This window comes from Diadema antillarum, unplaced genomic scaffold, assembly GCF_040938485.1.
Source record: "Diadema antillarum isolate AM-2024a unplaced genomic scaffold, OU_Dant_1.0 scf00000006, whole genome shotgun sequence".
Taxonomy (NCBI): Eukaryota; Metazoa; Echinodermata; class Echinoidea; order Diadematoida; family Diadematidae; genus Diadema; species Diadema antillarum.
The window spans coordinates 3,751,690-3,772,555 of record NW_027270895.1 but is presented as its reverse complement, the minus strand read 5'-3'; the positions used below and the strand labels follow the sequence as shown (position 1 = coordinate 3,772,555).

The 20,866-nt window shown below is 42.5% G+C and overlaps 1 protein-coding gene across 1 annotated transcript in view; it reads left to right on the top strand.

Annotated features, from left to right (window-relative positions):
* LOC139715873 (uncharacterized) overlaps positions 1-20,866 on the top strand; it is a 225,044-nt gene that overhangs the window by 110,912 nt on the left and 93,266 nt on the right. Inside the window, 20 exon segments of the mRNA XM_071627416.1 lie at positions 409-729; positions 1,330-1,662; positions 1,926-2,246; positions 2,906-3,072; positions 3,334-3,493; positions 4,627-4,843; positions 5,202-5,449; positions 5,977-6,210; positions 6,849-6,995; positions 7,502-7,933; positions 8,354-8,674; positions 8,935-9,049; positions 9,677-9,891; positions 15,239-15,556; positions 16,008-16,174; positions 16,856-17,015; positions 17,730-17,860; positions 18,606-18,724; positions 19,486-19,721; positions 20,309-20,438. Of these exon segments, the coding sequence (XP_071483517.1) occupies positions 409-729; positions 1,330-1,662; positions 1,926-2,246; positions 2,906-3,072; positions 3,334-3,493; positions 4,627-4,843; positions 5,202-5,449; positions 5,977-6,210; positions 6,849-6,995; positions 7,502-7,933; positions 8,354-8,674; positions 8,935-9,049; positions 9,677-9,891; positions 15,239-15,556; positions 16,008-16,174; positions 16,856-17,015; positions 17,730-17,860; positions 18,606-18,724; positions 19,486-19,721; positions 20,309-20,438 (4,492 nt within the window).

Here is a 20,866-nt window from a genome sequence, read left to right as displayed (position 1 = left end):
GACTCGTTACCGACATACAAAATGTTATGGGTAATATTATTCCCCCTGCCCTTCGAAAGAGGCAAGTCAAGTGCTCATGTATTATGTGAAAAAAGTGAAAATATGTTGAATTTTCTCTACATTTTCTTTATACTGTTGTACGCATGTGACTCATAAGCTATAGTAGTCTCCTCATCCAGCGGTGCCAACACAAAAATTTTAAAAATTCATAACTTTTGCATCGAATGTCCAATTTTCCTCAAACTTTCACTAATGTGTTCTACTAATATTGCTGCATTCTCTCAATCCTTATGTTTATGAAGGTGAACTTGTCCTTTAAAGGGAGAACAGACTGCAAAACAGTGCTTATTGATAGAAGTCGCATATTATTGACACCACTGTCGTAATTCTGTCCCCTTTTGCTTGCAGTTGTACAAGGAGGACTTGAGCAACTACCGCTCCACCGCCCTGCCGCGCCAATTCGGCCAGACGTTCAGCGAGGCACCCGAATCGCACGCCACGCGGGACAAGCTGGCCAGCATCAACACGCGCTACGAGCGGCTCAAGTCGCGCTGCCTGGATCACCGCAACCGCCTCGGCGAGGTGGTGGAGAAGCAGCGGCGCTACGGCCAGGCGGTCAACCCCACCCTGCCGTGGCTTGACCAGACCTATGCCACCCTCAGCAGCCTCGTGCAGGAGCCTATCGCCACGGAGCCGAGCGCTGTCCAGAGACAGATTGACCAGCTCAAGGTATCCTCAAGAAAGATGTGCATGTTTCTCAATCTCGCTTTGATTTCTTGAATTCCCATATGAAGCTCAAGAATGTTTCAGCTTGCTTTAAAAAGGAACATTTTCCAATCACTATGTTCAGTGTACGTGTACATGGTATTGCTGTGCATGATGTACAGTATGAAGCATTCATTTACTTGCGCACAGTGTAGATTTGTGGTTTCCTTCTAATTTACCAACACTCCCCCCTAAAATTAGTTCTTTCTGTCTGTGTATGAAGCCAAATCAAATGTGAACTTATATCTCCAGGCTTCAGTGTGTATTGCGCAAGCAAGCTATTGGGCAGTGAAGTCTGTCCAAATAAGGATAGCTACAACAGTATGAACTGTGCCTTTGAAAAAATATTGAAAGTCAGTGATAGATGTGAACGCACCTCCTCTGATGAATACACCAATCCATGTTAAATTAGTGTTGCATTTTCAAGAGGTGTCTACCCTCAGCAAATTTCACTTTGCCCATACTTTGAAGGATTCAGTGCCCACAGATGTGTCACTGGTGACCGACGCATTATGCTCATGCCTATTTCTGTGTATTCGTGTTTGTGTTCGGCTTGTGGTGTAGGCCATCAATGATGAAGTCGTCCTACACGGTAAGGACCTTGACGCTGCCCGCGAGGCCGGCCGCGAGCTGGTGGAAGCGCACGAGGAGGTGAAGCCGGACGTCCAGCGCCAGACGCGCGAGATGGGCGACCGCTACGGCCAGCTGGAGGCCATGCTGACCGACCGCAACAACCTGCTCCAGACCGCGCTGACTGAGTCGCAGAGCATCCAGGACGGACTGGACTCCCTTCTCCGCTGGCTGGAGGACACCGAGGCTACACTGAACAGGCTGGAGCAGAGGACACCAATCTCCCTCAGGAAAGAGCTGCTGGCTGATCTCATTCAGCAGTACAGGGTAGGTTTATCAGAGCCCTCTAATGGAATACTAATTTATCTTCAGATCCTGAATGAAACTAAACCCATAATGCATACCCTGCTCGTGTGTGTGCAATTGGGAACATTACTTTGATGTAGATAATGAGCAGTGCAGTTGATGAAAACATTTTGAATAAACATTTACATCTCTCAAAGAGAAATTGTTGTGGATGGAGTGAGTGAAGCCAAAGAAACAGATCAATTAAATGTTTGGTTCCATATCTGTTCCTGCTTCTCCAACAGAAACTCCTCACTGACATCGAGAACCGAAAGCCCAGTGTCGACGCCATCAACAAGTCGGCTGACAAGCTGATGTCGACCACCAACGACCCCGCCATGGCCCGAGCCCTCCAGTCCAAGCTCGCCTCCCTCAACAGCCGCTACGAGCAGCTGGCCGGCCCCGCCCGGGCCAGCGCCGACTTCCTGCAGCGCCTCTCGGACCGCCTCGGGCGTGTCCACGAAGAGGTGGACACGCTGGAGGACTGGCTGATACCCACCCTGGACCTCCTCAAGGCTCCAGACTTTGGCCGCAAGGACCTGACAGAACTGGCTACAGTCCTTCAGGTTAGCTACTGGAAAATAGTGGTGGTGGTGATGAGAATGAGGATAGTGATGATGTGATGATGATGATGATGATGATGACGATGACGATGACGATGACGATGACGATGATGATGACGATGACGATGACGATGACGATGACGATGATGATGACAATGACGATGACAATGATGGTGATGATGATGATATTGATGGTGATGATAATGATGTTGATCATTGCTTTGAGTGGCTCTGGCATTCAGTTTGTATATCTATACTTATATTTACTTCTTGAGATAATGATAATGATAGTCTCTCTTCAAGGTTGTTGGACCTTGCTTTCATTAATGAAATATCCAGTTTGCACTGAGTTTGACTGCAGACAGTTACGTACAGTCATTCATTTCTTGGATGGGCCTGTACAAATTATTGCTTGTTGTTCTGTATCACATTGCATTTTAAAGGGAAACTGCATCAAATTTAGAAGGGAGTGTTCATAGAAGTGACCTATATTCTATAAACATTCTGATTAGTTTGGGTAGGGGGTGAAACCAACACCAAACAATTATAAGCTTGAACTGAAACTCCATCACTGTGATAATGGTACATGAGACTCCATGTAGACAATTTACACCTACATGTCTGTAGCATTTAAATTGTTTCTGCCCTGTTTTCCTGACCAGAACACCCAGACCCAGACAGACAGGAACAAGCCCCAGTACACCGAGATCCACCAGCTTGCAGACGAACTGCTCAAGGAGCGTCGGGTCAGTGACCCAGCGGCCCTCAACCTCATCCTCCAGAACCTGGATGACAACTGGCAAGACCTCCAGGAGCTTCTGGCATTCAGGTGATAATACAATGTAGTGTGGATGACAAAGGCAACAACATTGATGAAGATGGTGATGATGATGGTGTTGGTGATGATGTGTTATGGAAGATCCCGATGATGAGGAAGGTACTTGTAGCTCTGACAATAATGATAATGATGTCGGTGATGACTGCAACGATGATGGAAGTGGCATTGATGATAATGATAATGATGATGATGATGATATAGTAAATGATATGATTCTTACCTTTTTCTATCTATTTCTTTGTATCCTCGCAGATCTCGCCAACTGGAGGAGCGGCGAGCAGCGCAGCAGGCTTACAACAACAGCCTCAAGGATGTCAGCTCCTGGCTCATCTCGGTGGAGCGCCGCTTCAACTCCTTCAAGCCCGTCGCCAAGGAGCTTGTTGAGATCAAATCACAGTACGATGAACTCAAGGTAGGAAACAAAATACATAAATGTACAGTGTACATGTAGCTGCAAAGTGTACTTCTTTTTGTGTGTTTGTTTCTTTGTTTCTTTGTTTTTATGCCTCCGCAACGAAGTGGCCGGAGGCATTATGTTTTCGGGTCGTCCGTCCGTCCGTCCGTCCGTCCGTCCGTCCGTCCGTCCGTCCGTCCGTCCGTCCGTCCGTCCGTCCGTACGTCCGTACGTCCGTCCGTCCCGTTTTGTTTTTGTCGATATCTCAAGAACCGTGTGGTGGTTTTACATCAAACTTGGTATGAGAGTATATCCTTGGGGGATAATACTTTGTGTGGATTTTAGGGTCACAGGGTCAAAGGTCAAAGGTCACAGGTTATTTTGTGAAAAAAATTGAAATTTCATGTTTTTCTCCATATCTCGCAAATGGTTCAAGGTATCTTCATGGAACTTAGTATATATGCTTGTATCGATGGGCGGTGATTATCTAGGGAAGTTGGGGGTCATGGGTCAAAGGTCAGGGGGTCTTGAACTATAAACCTATCAGGAGAACCATGCATTATGGCGGAGGCATATCAGTAGCCGTAGCGATATATCTAGTTTATACATATTTTGCAATATATCAGAATGTGTCTATTTTAGTCATCTAAAACATTCCCTTCTGTCAACTGAAATTTCTTGTTTTCGTCTGCCTTTTGTCCAACTAGTGCAGGTGGAAAGTTATCGTACTGAAAGATGTTATGAACATGCTTTTAACAGATGTCTTTCACACAGCATCAAACACTTCAAGACAAAACAAAATTAGCATCAAGAAAATTCTGCAATTAGCTAGATCTGTATGAGGCAGTCTAATCAGGATACCATTCAATTTCTGTGAAATGTTTTAGTTTATTATTGGAAAAACGAGCAAAGAAAATGGGATTCCATCAGGATTCGAACCCGAGACCTCCGGATTGCTAGCCCGGTGCTCTACCGACTGAGCTATAGAAAGTCTTAGTTCAGTGTTCATCCCAGAAACCCTAAATTCTCAATGCTGGGATGGTCAGAAGCTATAGCAGTGCGCTATGTGTGTGACACAATGCAATGACACAATCCAATGAGGGATAGTGAAGAAATTATTTATGATGTGGTTTGGATTTGTCTTAATGCAGCCCCTGAGAAAGGAGGTCAACGAATACCGACCCAACGTCGACGAACTCAACGAGCAGGGCACTCGCCTGGACACCATGCTGCACGACGTCCAGAGTGCACCCACGAGGGCGCACCGTCGGTCGGCGCAGATCCTGACCTCGACGCCCAAACCACAGAGTGCAGCATCAAGACTCCGCCGACCATTTGAAGAAGCTGACATCAGCGGTCTCATGGAAGGTACGACAATCTCTCTCTTGGATACAATTTTCACTCAAATATTCATTGCATTTACAACAAGTGCAGTAACTTGTACACGTACCTTTTGCTTCCGTAATAAAGATCGAATTACAACTCAAATTATAGCTTTGCAACTGAAACTACAATTGTACAGTTGAAATAAGTGTTATTTGCACTGTTGATTTATTCATACGCTGTATACAGTATATTATATGCAAATGAACTATTATAAAAACTCAACCTTTTGGATGTTGTTACAGCTGTTATAATGATAGAAAAATGAATGAGATGAAAAGTAAAATCAAACTTTGTATTAATGAGAGTCGGCTTTGCTTTCCATGGCTTCAAATTTCTGCAGAGGAGTCAGAAATCCAGCGGCAGCTGGGTGACGTCAACCGACGCTACCAGGCCCTGGACATCAAGATCGACGAGCGCGACGATGAGCTGGACACCGCCCTGGCGCTGACCGAGCGCAGCAAGCCGGTGGACGAACTACTGGACTGGGTCCAGGTCACTGAAGTCCAGCTGGCCCAGAGCGCCCCGCAGCTGGACTTTGCCGGCGAGGACGACCTCGAGAATCTCATGGTGGAGTTTGACAAGATTCAGGTGAGACACTCCCACCTTTTCAATAGCTCTTTTAACCCGTTGAAGACTAGTCCCGAGTATACTTGGGCAGGTGTCTATGGGAAAGGCATGTTATAGCAAAATTAGCTTATCCACTAGGGGTTACGATGCAAGCCTTGACTCTATTTTTCATATTTATGGATTGAATTTGCCCCATGAATCGTGCACGTACCATACACTGAGATGTGATACTTTGTACCCAATGGGTATACTATACATGTTGTACCTGGCACTGAAGGAATTAGTAAAAAAAAGTCAGTCTAATCACATGCTGGCCGTCACATCTGTGGGAATGAGCTGGACATTGGGTTTACTGATGAAGAGCTAAAAATTGACCAGTAGCCTCGGATGTTCATTCGTGAAAGAAGATTTCTTGTGACCAAAAGTATTTATCTCTCTGAATAATGAGCATCATCTTCAAGCACCGTCTCAAAATTGAGAATTCGAGTTCCGTATTAAATGATGTTGTCATTATCCTGGATTGAACTCTCATGTTGCCATGGTAACAGGCCGTGGAGGAGGACATTGTCCAGAGCCAGGCCCCGGTGGCCCATGCCGCCATGGGAGCCGACCAGCTCATCAAGGACAAGGGCAAGAAGCTGCGGCCGGAGCAGCACCAGAACCTGCAGACCAAGCACACCGACCTGAAGAATCGCTACGACGACCTGGCCTCCAACATCAAGCAGAAGAAGCAGGACCTGGAGCAGACCATCAACCGGGTCAAGACGGAGAAGGAGCAGAAGGTGAGATGGATGGATGGGGAGGAGGAGGAGGAGGAAGGGTAATGGGAGGATGAGGAGGGGTAAAGGGAAGAGGAGTGGAAGGGGAGGAGGAGGAGGTGGAGGAGGGGGTAAGGGGAACTGGAAGAGGAGGAGGGGGTGGAGGGGAGGGGAAGGAAGAGAAGGGTGTTAAGAGGAGGAGGAGGAGAATGGATGAACATAAAGTGATGAAATGGATAGTATATATCTAGGAGACAAGGGACTTTGGCCCGTGTGTACAACACAGTGGAGTTTTCTGTGCCAATCAACACTCAAAGAACACAGAGGGTTAAGTACATGTCTTCATCAGAGGTGAGATACATTTGTACAGTAGATAATAGTAAAAAGTTTTGATGGGAAGAGGAGGAGCAGGAGCAGGAGGAGGAGCAAAGTATGATTCCTAGGCAGCTGTCAGCAATAATGATGAAGATGATGAAAGTGATGATTTGAAGGGTATCTAAATTTGAAGAGATACATGGTATATACATCTTGACTCCAGCATTGCATCTCACAAAAGGTGTAGCATTATACTGTATGTGTAGATGATGATTGTCACTGGTGATGGTAATGTGTCTGATACTTGTGTATATATAATTTTTTTTTCTCTCTCTGTCCTTTTCTAGTCTGTAATGAGCCGTCGTCTCGGTGAAACACAGGCCGAGCTTAGCGACCTCCTGGACTGGATGTCAAAGACGGAGCAGAAGCTTGGAGTCCAGCAGCCCATCAGCGAGCAGGTCAAACCACTCAGCACGCAACTCCAGCGACACAACGTGAGTGCCCGTTTCAAGCATCTCTTCATTCTTTTTTGTCAATACATCGTAGCTGGGTGTTGTTGGATATGTGTACATTCTGTACGTCTGCAGATAGACAGAGTTAAGGGATCTGAAGACTTTGATAAGTTTAAAGTTGATTACAGTTCGAGCATAATGGCAAATGTACAAATTTATGCATTCTCTGAGAACAACTATCTGCATACTGTTAACTCCACTATGGTGAACATGCAGAAATGATAGCAGAACCTACGTTCCATACATCTGTGTGGTCAAGATTGTGCTGGATGCATGCTTGTTGAAATGCTAATGTTAATGAGGTGCACCTTGCAAAGATTTTACAATTGCATTTTTTGTGTGTGTGTGTTTGAAACTCAATCACAGTGAGTGTATTTCAACTTGAAAACATGGTTCAATTTCTGCATTGACGATTTGATATAGACTTTCAGCATTACGGTTGATTTTATGATAAGGTTTTGGTGGCAATTCTCGTATCTGTCTCGCAGTCTCTTCATGAGGATATCGCCGACCACGAGCCCCAGGTTAGCCAGGCTGTCAACGATGTCACCATGTTGCTGCGCGAATTCGAGGGCCGACTACCGGCCGAGGACGCCAAGGCCCTCCAGCAGGACCGAGACGACCTCAAACGCCGCTTCGACGCCGCCAACGGCCAGTCTCTGACCCGCCGCGACAAGCTGGCCGCGGCCGCGGACGACCTGGAGAAGTACCGCGAGGAGTTCGAGGAGTTCGACGACTGGCTGACGGGCGCCGAGAAGACCCATGAGAAGCTGGTGCGCGACGAGGCGGGCCGGCGAGACCTCGAGGCCGTCCGACAGCAGATCGAGGAGGAGAAGGACCTCATGGAGGAGATCAGCGACCACAAGGGAGACCTGAAGTTCATCAACCGCGCCGGACACAAGCTTGTGGACAATGCCAAGGTACGACAGAGGGGCGCTCATTAGAAATGATTCATGTTTAACCATAGCAATGCTTCAGTTCTCCATATCTGTGTACTATGTTGACTGGCATAGTGTGGGAATGTACTGATGATGAACACATAGAAGCATTATGAAATTGCAAGATGGGTGCATTGTGTGCCAATTCAATGATTCAAGTGTAGGGTGTAGACTGTAGATCAAAAAAACATCATCATTTTGCTTTCAGGGTCATCATTGGTAATAGTAAAGTACATGTAGTTACAACATGGTATTATTGATTAATATCATAGCATAATATCATTGTTTCAGACATGATTGTATATCACAACTGTACAAATGTTCAATAATTTTTCAGTGACAAATCGCATATATTTAAACAAATTTATTCACATCTTATACCATTATTCTCCCCACCTGTAGGCTTTCAAACAGATGCTCCAAGATTACCGTGCCAAGGCTCTCCCCGCCCAGTTCAACCGCACTTTCGCTGAGACGCCGGACTCCAACGTGATCCGGGACGAGCTAGCGGACCTCTACGAGCGCTACACCAAGCTGCGCTCCCAGAGCCGCGACCACTACCGCTCGCTGAAGGAGCTGGTTGGCAAGCAGCAGAAGTGGGAGGGGTCTTGCGGCGTTGTCCTGCCCTGGATCCGCGATGCCCATGCTGAGCTCTCCGACGTGATGCGTGAGCCCATCGCTACGGAGCCTGAGAACATCCGGGCGCAGATGGAGAAACTCAAGGTAAGGGCTTGTCATGTTTCGTTTTGTTTTGTTTTATGATATTTGTTGTTGTTGTTCTTGCAGAAATTTCATGCTTAACCCATCACAAAAAGGAGCTGATTTTGTATGTCTGCCCTTCATTGTTACTTCATTTAAAAAGTGTATATATAAGAGGCATCTGTCATCTTTGCATGGTAGGATGTAATGCTATCATACAATATCGTCCAGACTATATCATAAATCTTATGACTGATTGTCTCGTATTTTGCATCATCACGCAGGATCTCCACGACCAGATTGTGCTCCACACCAAGGATGTTGAAAAATTGAAGGACTACGGCAAGGACCTGGCCAACACTCAGGACGCGGTCAAGGATGATGTCCTGCGTACTGTCCGTAAGTACTCGCCACTTGCCGTGATGTTCCTCTCGCGAGGACAATGCATATGTTTTCTCACACCCTTTTCCTATTTAATGCTAAAATGTTGGCATTCCTTTGAGGAATGTTGTGAATCTATTCACTCATGAATAATTCAAATGTTTTACTGCAGATTGTTTGCTCTTTGTGTTTTAGGAATATTCTTGAATATCATTCCATGTGTTGTCAGCATTAGGTCATGATTCATGGAGATGCTGTGTTATGTTCATACACTTGATAACCAATTTAGGCGTAATGTTTGTGTGACCAGTTCATTATGACCATCATCATTTGGGAAGAGAAAGTAAGATGTAATATTCACATACATTGTACTTATTACCCTCACAGGAATTCACATGAAGAAATGGTTAAAATGCATTCTGCTTTGTTTTAATACAATACTTTTCATTTAGTAACAGAATTCAGATATTGAGGGATGCAGTGTGAATTATGTATGCTTGGCACAGATAGCCGATTGTAGTTCTGTACTGTACAATGTAATTCAAGGAGATTGCAGGTGTACAATGTATGTGAGAGTGCATACATTGAGCAGTTAATAATTAGGTGCACTCAGCATTTCAACATTTCTCTTCAAACCCCACACAGGCGACGTCTCTGACAAGTATAGCTTCATGGAGGCGCAGCTGGCCGAGCGCAGCAACCAGCTCCAGAGCGCCCTCACACAGTCGCACAGCGTCCAGGACAGCATCGACAGCCTCCTGCGCTGGCTGGAGCAGGCGGAGAAGAACACCAACCGGGTGGTCAACGCCCCCATCATCATCCGCAAGGAGGCGCTGCTGGAGCTCATCCAGGACCACAAGGTAAGGGCGTCGGCTCCAGCTCCACCCCCTCCCCCTCCCCATTCTACTGTTCCTCCTGCATCTGGAGGGGGAAGAGACTGGTAGAACCCCTCTTGGGCAGTGAACTGACAAATGAAATGTAGAAATATTTACAGTGGAACCATATTCATCTGTTTATTTTTGCCAAGTATTTTATGAAAAAGTAGAAGGATGGGCGTCGGCTCCATCTCCCCACATCTACCGGTCCTTTTCTATCTAGAGGGGCAGTTCTACCAGTCTGTCTCCCCTACCCTCCATCCCTGCGCTTCTTTACCTATTGCTTTGGGTACTGAAATGAGCTGTGCACAATGCTTTACATATTGCGGGAGTAGATACAGTCTTTCTGTACTCAACAGGTTAGAGGAATGGTGGGAGTAGTCCAGTGTGCCATCCCCTCTGTGCTTCTTTAACACATTGCATGTGAGGAATCAAATCCATCATGTATAAGATATATGGGAAATACAAGTTTGTACATACACATTCAAAATCAAGCTGTATAAGAAATGTGGTGGGTTAAGGAAGAAGCAATGGGAAGTAGTCCAGCCTCTCTCTCTCTTTTCGCTTCTATACCAAAATTGCATGCAGGAATTTTATTCACAATGTATCAAAACCAAGGGGAATTATGATACATGTACAATTGTACCTCTCAGACACTGGGTGGAAGAATGCAGTATAGGAATATATTTACAGTGGAAGCATATTCATTCCATTTTTTCTTTCAAGTATCCCATTAAGAGGTAAAAACAGAAAATACAAGATGTATTTTCATTCAGGAACGGTTTCCGATATCAGTCGTAATGGTCACTGTCTCTTCTCTCCTTTAGAAATTAAGGGGAATGTTTACACAGTGATGGGTGAAATATACAAATGTACCATACATGTACATCGTAAGTCTGAATCATATGTACAGCATGCTTATTACATGCCTGGAAGTTATCCATATTCAGCACTCTTAGGCTTTGTTTCATAAAACCCCTTGCGACCTTCACAAACTATGATTACATGTATTTTGCAGTTGCCATGGCAACAGCCTGGCCATAGCCAATCAGCTGTGCTCTATCAATAGCACCTGCTGTTGCTATGACGCCTGCAAGCTTTATCAAACTGTAATCGGTGCAAAAGTGTTCATGAAACCAGTCCTGTAAGTTGTTCGTAACTTTACGAACAGCTTTATGAAACATAGGAGGGTGTTTCATAAAGCTGTTCGTAAAGTTACGAGCACCTTGTGATCAGTTCTTGTGCTGAATTATGGAAATTCTGATATGTATAGCACATCAGAACTGATCACCAGTCGCTCGTAAGTTGTTCATAACTTTACGAACAGCTTTATGAAACAGGGCCCTGGTGTAAATTGTGGAAAGGTGGTGTATGGTAATGGGGATCTTTCATGGTTCATGGCTGGATATGTGATAGAAAACAAAATCTTTATTTCATCTTTCTGTAGATAGTCTCTCTGAGTAGTGGGAAATGGTGTTTGCTGTAGAACCCCATAGTATCGCATTCAGCTTTGGTGTGCCTTCCTCATCTACAATGTAGTTGGAGTTTCCCTTTGTAGCTCCCACTGAGTTTCCATTCCACACTTCAGATACTTGTCATCTGCTTCTCTATGGTGCTGCGTATTATTTCATTTTGCTTGTTTTCCACGTGCATGAAACTAAAATATCATTTATTGATTTATTGGAAAATAATTTAAGAAATTCACTCATATTGTTGGTCATATTGTGTATGCCTTATACACTATATTGGCAGGAGAAGGAAGGTGGGGTAGATGTGGTGCAATAGTTGACAAAATTTCCCCTCCACCCACTCGTAATTAAAGAAACTTTGTGCAGGCATTTGTCACAACGAGTGTTAGTGTCTGGAATATAAAGTAAAAAGTGAAAACCGTCAAACAGAGAATTTGTTACAGCTGTATATACAGATGTACATGTATGTACATGTACATTGTACATTATAGAGCAAATATAAAATAAAGTATGTTTTCCATCCCCCCTTTTTTAATGCTCTCAATGGCTGAACAAAAAATGGCTATCAATTTTGTGCAAAGATCCCTACCAACATATCCTGGCATAAACTATCGATCCGGGTATGTTCCTTTGTATTTGCCTTTACATTTAGAATTTTTTGAAATAGCACACTGCTAGATGCACTTGTAAGAAGCAGATTTGCAGTCCTTTCCCCCATGTTTTGTCACTTCTTGAGATGAAAAAACTTTCTCTCACAGAGATGGGATGAAGCTTTGCAACCCTCTCACACGTTTGTCGTGACTATCTTCCTCTCTCTGTTATAATTTACAATTTTCAGAGTTTGACCTTTATAGATAATTTCTCTAGTACAACAATTCACACATCCCTTATAAGGATGCCATCCTTTTTTTTTTTCTGTCTTCTTTAGAAAGCCCACTTTCATCTTAATATGTTTTTTAATAAACCCCAGGTCAAATGCAGAATCTTTTACTTTTTTTTCTTTTGGAAATTTTGATTAACATGTTTGATAATGTGCAGTTTTCCCAATTTCGAACCAAAAATAAGGTGTTTGCCTTGAATCTATTTTTCCCCCTTGTGCATCGACATTGTCTTTCCTTATTTGAAGCAGCTCTGCCTTTAATTGTTTCAGACATGTTTCTCTGATTGCTGTATATTCTATTGACTTATCTGAGACAAGGTTATTGTTGCCTCCCTTACTGTATATGCCATATATTTCGCGAGTCTAAATTATCGCAAATCTGGAATTCCCGATAATTTCGCTAGTGGTTAGATTTGCGATCGTGGAGTCCTCTAACCGAACGGAGAAGTGTGCATGCATACAATGTATGTCACATTCACATCGGGGATCAGAGTCAATATTTTCGCATGTCTTTAATTTCGCGAGTAGCACCCGACTCGCGAAATTCTCGAAAATAAAATCCTCGCGAAATATTCAACGTATACAGTAATTTATGCATGGCGACAGCAGCCTTTTTGCTGGGATTCGACAACCCCCTTTTCTTTGCTAAACGCTGAGTTTTTGCTCCTTTGGTTTGCATGCTGTAGTTTTACTCTCACAGCTAGACTGTACTTTACATGTATCTTCTGCTCCCATCCTGTATTTGAAGTGCAGTATGTGGTCATGTTTGTGTTTGTGTTTGCACTTGTGTGTACATCTGTACATGTATTGTACATTGTACCTTTAAAATGCGTTTTTCCCTCCCCGCAGGATCCTTGAAAGCTAGAGGGTAATTTCGGTATAGCTTTCTCCTACATAGAACTTTGTGTGCATTCCTTTTTTGTTATTTTCTGCTTGCTTCCTTACATCCCCAATACCCTTGGTGAATTACAGGGCTGCAGAACATGGGAAACCATGCAAAATACCTCCTACTATTGGGTGAGCTCGTCTGGGACTTGGAAACTAACTCCACAATATAATAATTACTTGCTTGTATACACACATCTGTGTTTTATCTCCACCAGAAGACAGCTATTACTCTCTGAATTTAATACCATGCATTAATTTCGAGGTCTGAAGAGGTACACAATAGTTTTGCCACTCACTTACCAGTGATAGAGATGACATTGTATTCTACATGATCGTTGTGTATTGTGTGCAGATGATTGAATATTCTTCACAACAAACATATAAAATTGTATGCAGTTTGGTTGACACATCTCAAAGCCATTGTGTACCTCAATATCAGACTGGTTCTGTGGAAAATTAATAGCCTAAAGCCTCTTACACTGTCCTAATGACATTCAGTAATTATTCATGCTATTTATTGAATTCCATTGTATTTATGACAAGATACATTTGTATGATGTATACAGCTGTATATTCAAATGTTACATATATTCATAATTTTATCCTATTTTTGTTTGTTCTGCTTCTGTGCTTCTGATTGGAATGCTATTCAAGTACTCATTCATTCCAGTCTGTACTGGCAAATATTTTGAGAACCATTATTGAACTTCTTTTGATTAAAGTTAGTTTTACGGTGACTTTATGTGTCCTGATCTTTTCTTTCTAATTTTTTTAAGAGGATAAACTTGCATTTTGTTAACTAAGTAAAGAGTCAAAAATATTTTAACAACTTAAATTTTCCAGAATTTGGCTGATCTTCAATTGTTTGAGATAAAGATGAACAATTCATAGGACTCTGCATAATCAACTCTTTCTAGAAAAAAAATATCAAAATGAGATTGTGTCACTGAAAATATACTGAATTTTAAAAGGCAAATAAGTAAGGAAGAGTGATGACATGACAAAAACTTGTCATATTCACTTCAATCTTTCTTACCACCGATATATTCAAGAACTATTTATTGTGTTTGATATTCGAGACTCATTTATCCAAATTAACCATCCATGCAGATGATGTGCATGAAACTAGGATGTTTTTATGTACTCTCAGCACAAACTTATTACATTTGTGCATAAATAAAGTAGCAAAATACTTAACCCTCGACAGACATGTTTGATTGGAAAAACAATTCATTATATCATGTACAAGTTACTACTTGTTTAATCTGATAATCGTGTAAACCATTGGATTATATTCAAAGTTTGATTCTCTTTAACAGTCTGATGTTATGATCATTAGTGGCACTTAATGATGTAATGAATTTATGTATCCATACACGAAATACACATGTACATGTATGTGTCAAAATAAATGACATAAACATATGTACCCAATATGTTTCTTAAACTAATTTTAAGTTGTGAAAAGGTATATAACACCCAATAATGTCATCTAACAAGTTTTATACAAATATGACATATTAGACTCCTCTACATATTGTACAGTCATGTAACTTTTTAACTGTACTACCAGACAAGAAATGATACAAGTACAAGTAAGTACAAAGTAGTACTCTCTTACTTCTGAAACACAGTTAAGGATTAGATAATGTGAGGAAAGTTTCAGTGAAAAAAAAAAAGAATTGTAAACCGTAATAAAGGCAAAATGTTAGAAGGCTAATATCACACTTCAAATAGGCAGTAGTTCTCCCTGATTATTTTCGAGTATGCAATGAACAATGTTGATCAGGTAAGATTATACGAGAGGGGATTTACAGCATGTAATCATTCAAGCCATATACTGAAAGTGTGTCTGTGCTATGCTGAAGAAAAATAACAAAAAATACAAGAAAAACATTCTTCTGACACCTGGTAACCTTAGTTCTTGATCTGCTGGTGAAATTTATTTAGAATTTAATATCACATGCACAGAAATCCACAAGAGGAGAATTGACTGTGATCAGCTGTGCTTTGTGCAAAGGATGATAAAACTAATTTCATTTTCCTCTCTCTGTACCCATCCTTCGCCCTCTTGTGAATGTCTAAATCATTGCAGTACGTGCAAAGCGACATTGACACCCACAAGCCCACGCTGGACGCCCTCAACGACAGGGCCGAGACGTTGCTGGCCAGCAGCGACGCCCAGACCGCCAGCAAGGTGCAGGCCCGTCTGGACGACCTGAACGGCCGCTACGGCCGTATCGCCACCAGCGTGCGTAACCACGGCGACTACCTGCAGAAGATGCTGACCAAGATGAACCAGCTGCACGCCCAGGTGGAGGACTTCGAGGACTGGCTCATGCCGGCCATCGAGCGGCTTGAGTCCAAGGAACTCAACCGCATGGACCTCCTCGAGATGGGATCTAAGCTCATGGTGAGATGGTGTCCTTGGTTGATCCGTGTTCTCAACTGTTTTCAACCCGAGGCCCATTTTGGCTCCCACAATCTATTTTGAGGCCCATTACATTAGCGGTTTGATCATATATGAATCTCTTTTATTTCATTTTTGACTGACATCACGGTCCACAGGCGGGAGCTTCGCAGCCTCACCAATTGAGAAGCATTACTCTAGATGGTTTGACATCATAGAGTTTGTTGTATCCTCATGCTTGAATAACAAATCAAGAAAAAGGAATGATGTTCCAGGGAATGATATGCTCCCAAACAAAATGTCCATTATCATCACTGTATATATATATATATATATCACAACTTTATTTCATCTGTTGGACCAGTGTACTGAGCTTGTTCTTTGCCTTTGATGAATCTGAGCGAGCAAGTTTGAGAACGTCTGTTGCTTTTTCGTGCCAACGTGCACCATGCAGGAGTACCAGAGGGACATCGATGAACACCGCTACACCTACCAGGACATCAAGCGTCTGGGCCAGGAGATCACCAGAGACCCGAAGACCTCGGACACGTCCCGCATCGCTGACACCGTCGGCAACCTGACCAAGAACTGGGAGGTGCTGGAGGCACTGCTCAAGAGGAGGTAAGAATCCGTTGTTATGGTGATGATGATGATGATGATGGTGAGGAGGATGATGATGGTGACAGTGGTGATAATCAAGATTGTGAGTGAGACATCAAAAATGATAATGGTGATGGTGGTCATTGTGACTTCATATTCAAGTTTGTGGTAATTGTACATGTATGATTGTGATGATGATGTTGATAATAATGATATCCACTGTGATGGTAATGTTTGTGATGCTGGTATTTTTAACATTGGTAATGATGGTGATGATGTTGAAGTCAACAATAATGATGTTGCATACGTAGTGGTGGTTGATGTGATGGAGATGATTTTGGTGGTGTTGTTAATGATGGTGATGATGGTAGTGGTGGTGGTTGCAGTAAATTGGCAACGTTGTTAATGATGGCAATAAAGATGACTGATACAGTGTGATGTTTGTGGTGGTGTTGATGGTGACAATATGATAATGGTGGTAATTATGCTGTTGATGATGATGATGATGATAATGATAAAGATAAAGGTGATAATGGCTAGGAGGATGTTGACCAGGTCAGTGATAGTGATAATAATTTAATTCTCATTCTCATCATTATGATGATGATGAGAAGGAGATGAATGTTTATGAATATGTTGCTGCTAGCAAGAATTTGAAATTGCATAATATGTTTTTAATCCTTTAATCCCTCTGTAATCCAGGAACAACCAGCTCCAGCAGAGGCAGGAGACTCAGGACAAGTTCACTGGTCTTCTCAAGGCTGCCCAGGACTGGCTTGACCGCATGGAGGACAAGGTTGACCGCCTACCAGTGGTGGCCATCGATCCCCAAGCCATCAAGCAGCAGATTGAGCAGTACCAGGTGAGAGATACAGTGAACATACAATGTACATGTATCCATCATGCTGAATACTGAGGAGATTGGGATCTCTCTCTCTCTCCCTCCCTCTATCCATACATATATATTTTTCTCTCTCTTTCTCTATCTGTCTCGCTGTACGAAATTCCTGATATCAAAGTTTTACCTTGAAAGAGAACATGATGATGTGTGGTATAGCGCCCTCTTTGGCACTCTGTGTCTATGCCTAATGGTTTCAAATCTCAGGAAGGGGATTATACAACTGTACACTAGCATACAATGTGTGAAAGACGTACTGCTGTGGATGATATACAATTTGTATGTGCAATACATTTTACCCTTTTCCAAAGAGTACATACATTATGAAAAATTCCCTAGGAAGGCCATACATGCACCGTACCAGTCTTTTCAACAAACTGATATTGGAGCAAAGTATGCCAAAGAAGAAATGAGTGCAGCATATAATATCAACCATTTCAGAAATTTTTACCTGTATGTATTCGGTTGTGTGTACACTTTGTAAATAGTGATATAAACATAGTGTATCTTTGATGAAGGATCATAAAAGTCAATAACTGTTTATTTATTTGTAAAACCTGTAGGAAGTGATTTTGATATGGAAACAAACATATTGTACATGTGATGTTAAGGTTGAATGAGTCTATTTTGTGTGAAAAGAAGTTAATATAATGATTCTTTTGTCTGTGTGTTTCCTAGCCACTGCAAGGCGAGTACGACTCTTTCACCAACAAAATTGATGAGGTCAACCATGTGGGGCTGACCTTTGAGAACTTGACCGCCGATCCCGACCTTCCGACCACCAAAGTTTCGCCGCTGAAGCGATCCAAGTAAGAATGCCCATCAATGCCTTAAAATTTGTCCTTCTTAAAGTCATGACTCATATCTATAATTGTACAATGTACGTATAAGCTTGATTGTAACATTTCTTCTTTTAAGTGCACACTTTGTGAAAGCAAGTGTCATACTTGAGGAATGAAGTGTGACGATGTTGTATATGGGACAGAAAGTTTACATGAATGGAAATTCATAAACACAAAATTCCCTATTTGCTTGAGGAAGATGCTACACAAGAAATATGTACACTGTAACTGTGCTTAAATATGTCTTTGAATTTATAATGAGTAGCCACTATATGCCAGCCACGAATTTCATAGATGCTCTTCTTGTTGATATAACCAGCTTCCAAAATAGGGAAATACAATGTACTGTACTGTAGTTCAGGCATTAATTCTTGTCCTTTCCCGCTTTATTCAAGTCTACTTCTAGTGCAGTTGATATCGTACACAGCCGTATGATTTAGGAGCGTATTTGTGACAAATTAAGTTATTGTGTGTTGTTCTACAAGCACCATGTTCACCACTGAGGTGCCAAACAGAATATTTTGCAGTAATTTACATGTAGTTGTCCACAGGAGTGAATTTGTTGTTTGCTTGTTTTGTATGAGGTTTGCAGTTGTGTTGCAGTTAAAGTGCCAAAATAAAACATTTACAGTGCACTGTGTACTTCAGATGCGCAGACAGGAGTAAAAGTTAGTTCTCACCCCATGAATGCACCCTCTCTGTCCCCCCACAGGATCTTCATGTCGTCTAGGGCTGGATCCGAGACCAGGAGTCTGGACACCCGTAGCACGGGATCCCGTAGGAGCTCGCTGGGATCAGAGCTGGACCAGAGCGCCTTCCTCATGGATGATGGTAAGACCCAAACCAAATTTTTGATGACTGATGATCATACACATTTTTTTTTTTGTGCTTTGTTTCGGCCATTGTTTTCACTCAAATCTCAAATTACTCGTGTGCTGTTTGACCCATTGTTTTTCATACTAATTATTTCAAATCATTAATTATGTTGATGAAGGTCAATTTATCTTTCAGTTCCAATCAGTTTTAGGAACATTGTCAATGATGTCCATGTATTTCAAACCAGTCTGAATTTGTGCTGATGCTGTAAATGGACCAAATATTACTGCTGATGAGTTAAAAACCAAAAACAAACATGGATAGAACCTGGCATTCTACGCTTGTACTATTTGTACAGTAGTCTCTAAGCAGTCATCTCATTGAAAAGCAAGATTACCTGGTAAAAAACTTTGCTGATTGTAACCAGGAGCACAAAATACACAAGGATACCAATATATGAAGACATTGAAGAATGGATGTGTAGATAGAGACTTTGACTGCATGCTTATTGCAAAATTGGATGTCTGTTTAGTCCTTTCTCTTTTCTTTTTTTCAAGTAGATGTGGATAGGGAGGTTTTGATTTCAGATGTTTTATTTGTTTACGAAATAAAAGATTTCACTGAAGAGTCATTTTTTCAGGTACAGTACTGTACATTTGTAGTCCAGTACATCGCCTATCAGCCACCAAAATTGCCCAAGACAAAGTTGTAGCTGATGACAGTTAATCCATTGCGCTTCTCAGATGAATTTGTAAAAATTTTTATTCATACCGCAGGACTCACAGAGACTCAGCGCAATCTTGCCGACGTCAACGAGCGCTACCAGACGCTTGGCGACAAGCTCGCCGACCGTAAGTTCGACCTCGACGACGCCCTGGACAAGGGCAACCTGTTCCGCAGCGAGCTGGGCGCCTTCGTTGGCTGGCTGGACGGCGTGGAGGACACGCTGAAGCAGGAGGTCCCACCAGGCATGACGGCTGAGGAGGCTGAAAGGAGACTCCAGGATCACATGGTATGGCCTGGTTGAGATTGGTAGATGGATGGATGGATGGATAGATGGATGGATGAATGAATGGATGAATGTGTGGATAGATAGCTGAACGATATGCAATGTATATATACAGGCTGTACAATGTACAATGTAGATAGATAGAGAGAAAAAGAGAGCATGATACAATTGTACATGCACATACATGTAGGCACCAGGATAGTGAGATGGATTAACATTACATGTAAAACGATAGGAAGTACTCGTCTGTAGGTGGATGTACAATGTAGATAGAAAGATATGAATAAATACTGTGTATAGGTAGATAGGGTAGATAGGAAGGTACAATGTAGATGGACAGATATAATTATGTAGATATGGTAGAGACATGTGAAGACAAAAGTAATAATAATAAAGGACTAGTCAACATCTCTGTACCAGGGACTTTGGACAGTGTGTACAATGCTATGGGATTTTCTGTGCCAACCAGCACTCAAAGCACATAAAGGTTTATGATTCGGATCATGCACTCAAAGACACTATTATTAGCCAATCCTGCCCCTGCAACAGAACTCCCTACTAACCGTGGTCACTCCCTCGCCCCCTCTCAGATCCTGGTAGCCGACATACAAGACCACGCCCCTCACGTGACCTCGCTGCGCGGCCTCTGCGACGACCTGACGGGCAACCGCAGGCACCAGCAGGGAGCGGACGTCATCATCGGACAGGTTGATTCAGCCGGTAAGTTTCCAGAGCATGGTATATTATTTTCCTTCTTCTAAAATGCTTCAGATTCTCATGAATGCTGTTCTGCTGTGTAAACGTGCATTCTGCCAAAATTTTGAATTACAGTGTATGACATATTTCCTTATCTACATGTACAATGTACATTATTGTACATACAGTACATGTATATTGTATATCCCATAGGGTTACCTCAATACATATTTGCCAAAATGTGCTTGCAAAATGACTGGTTCCAAATTCCAAATTTCCACATCTACATGATTCCCTTCTCTGTAACAGCGCTCCCCCACTAAAGAAAGATGAAGAAAACAAAATAACAACATGTTGACTATATCACCAACTTGATTTTGGCTCAAGGCTACAAAATGTTCAAGGCATTTTACAGGTGGTCCAATAGACTGGAATGCATGTTCACACAACAT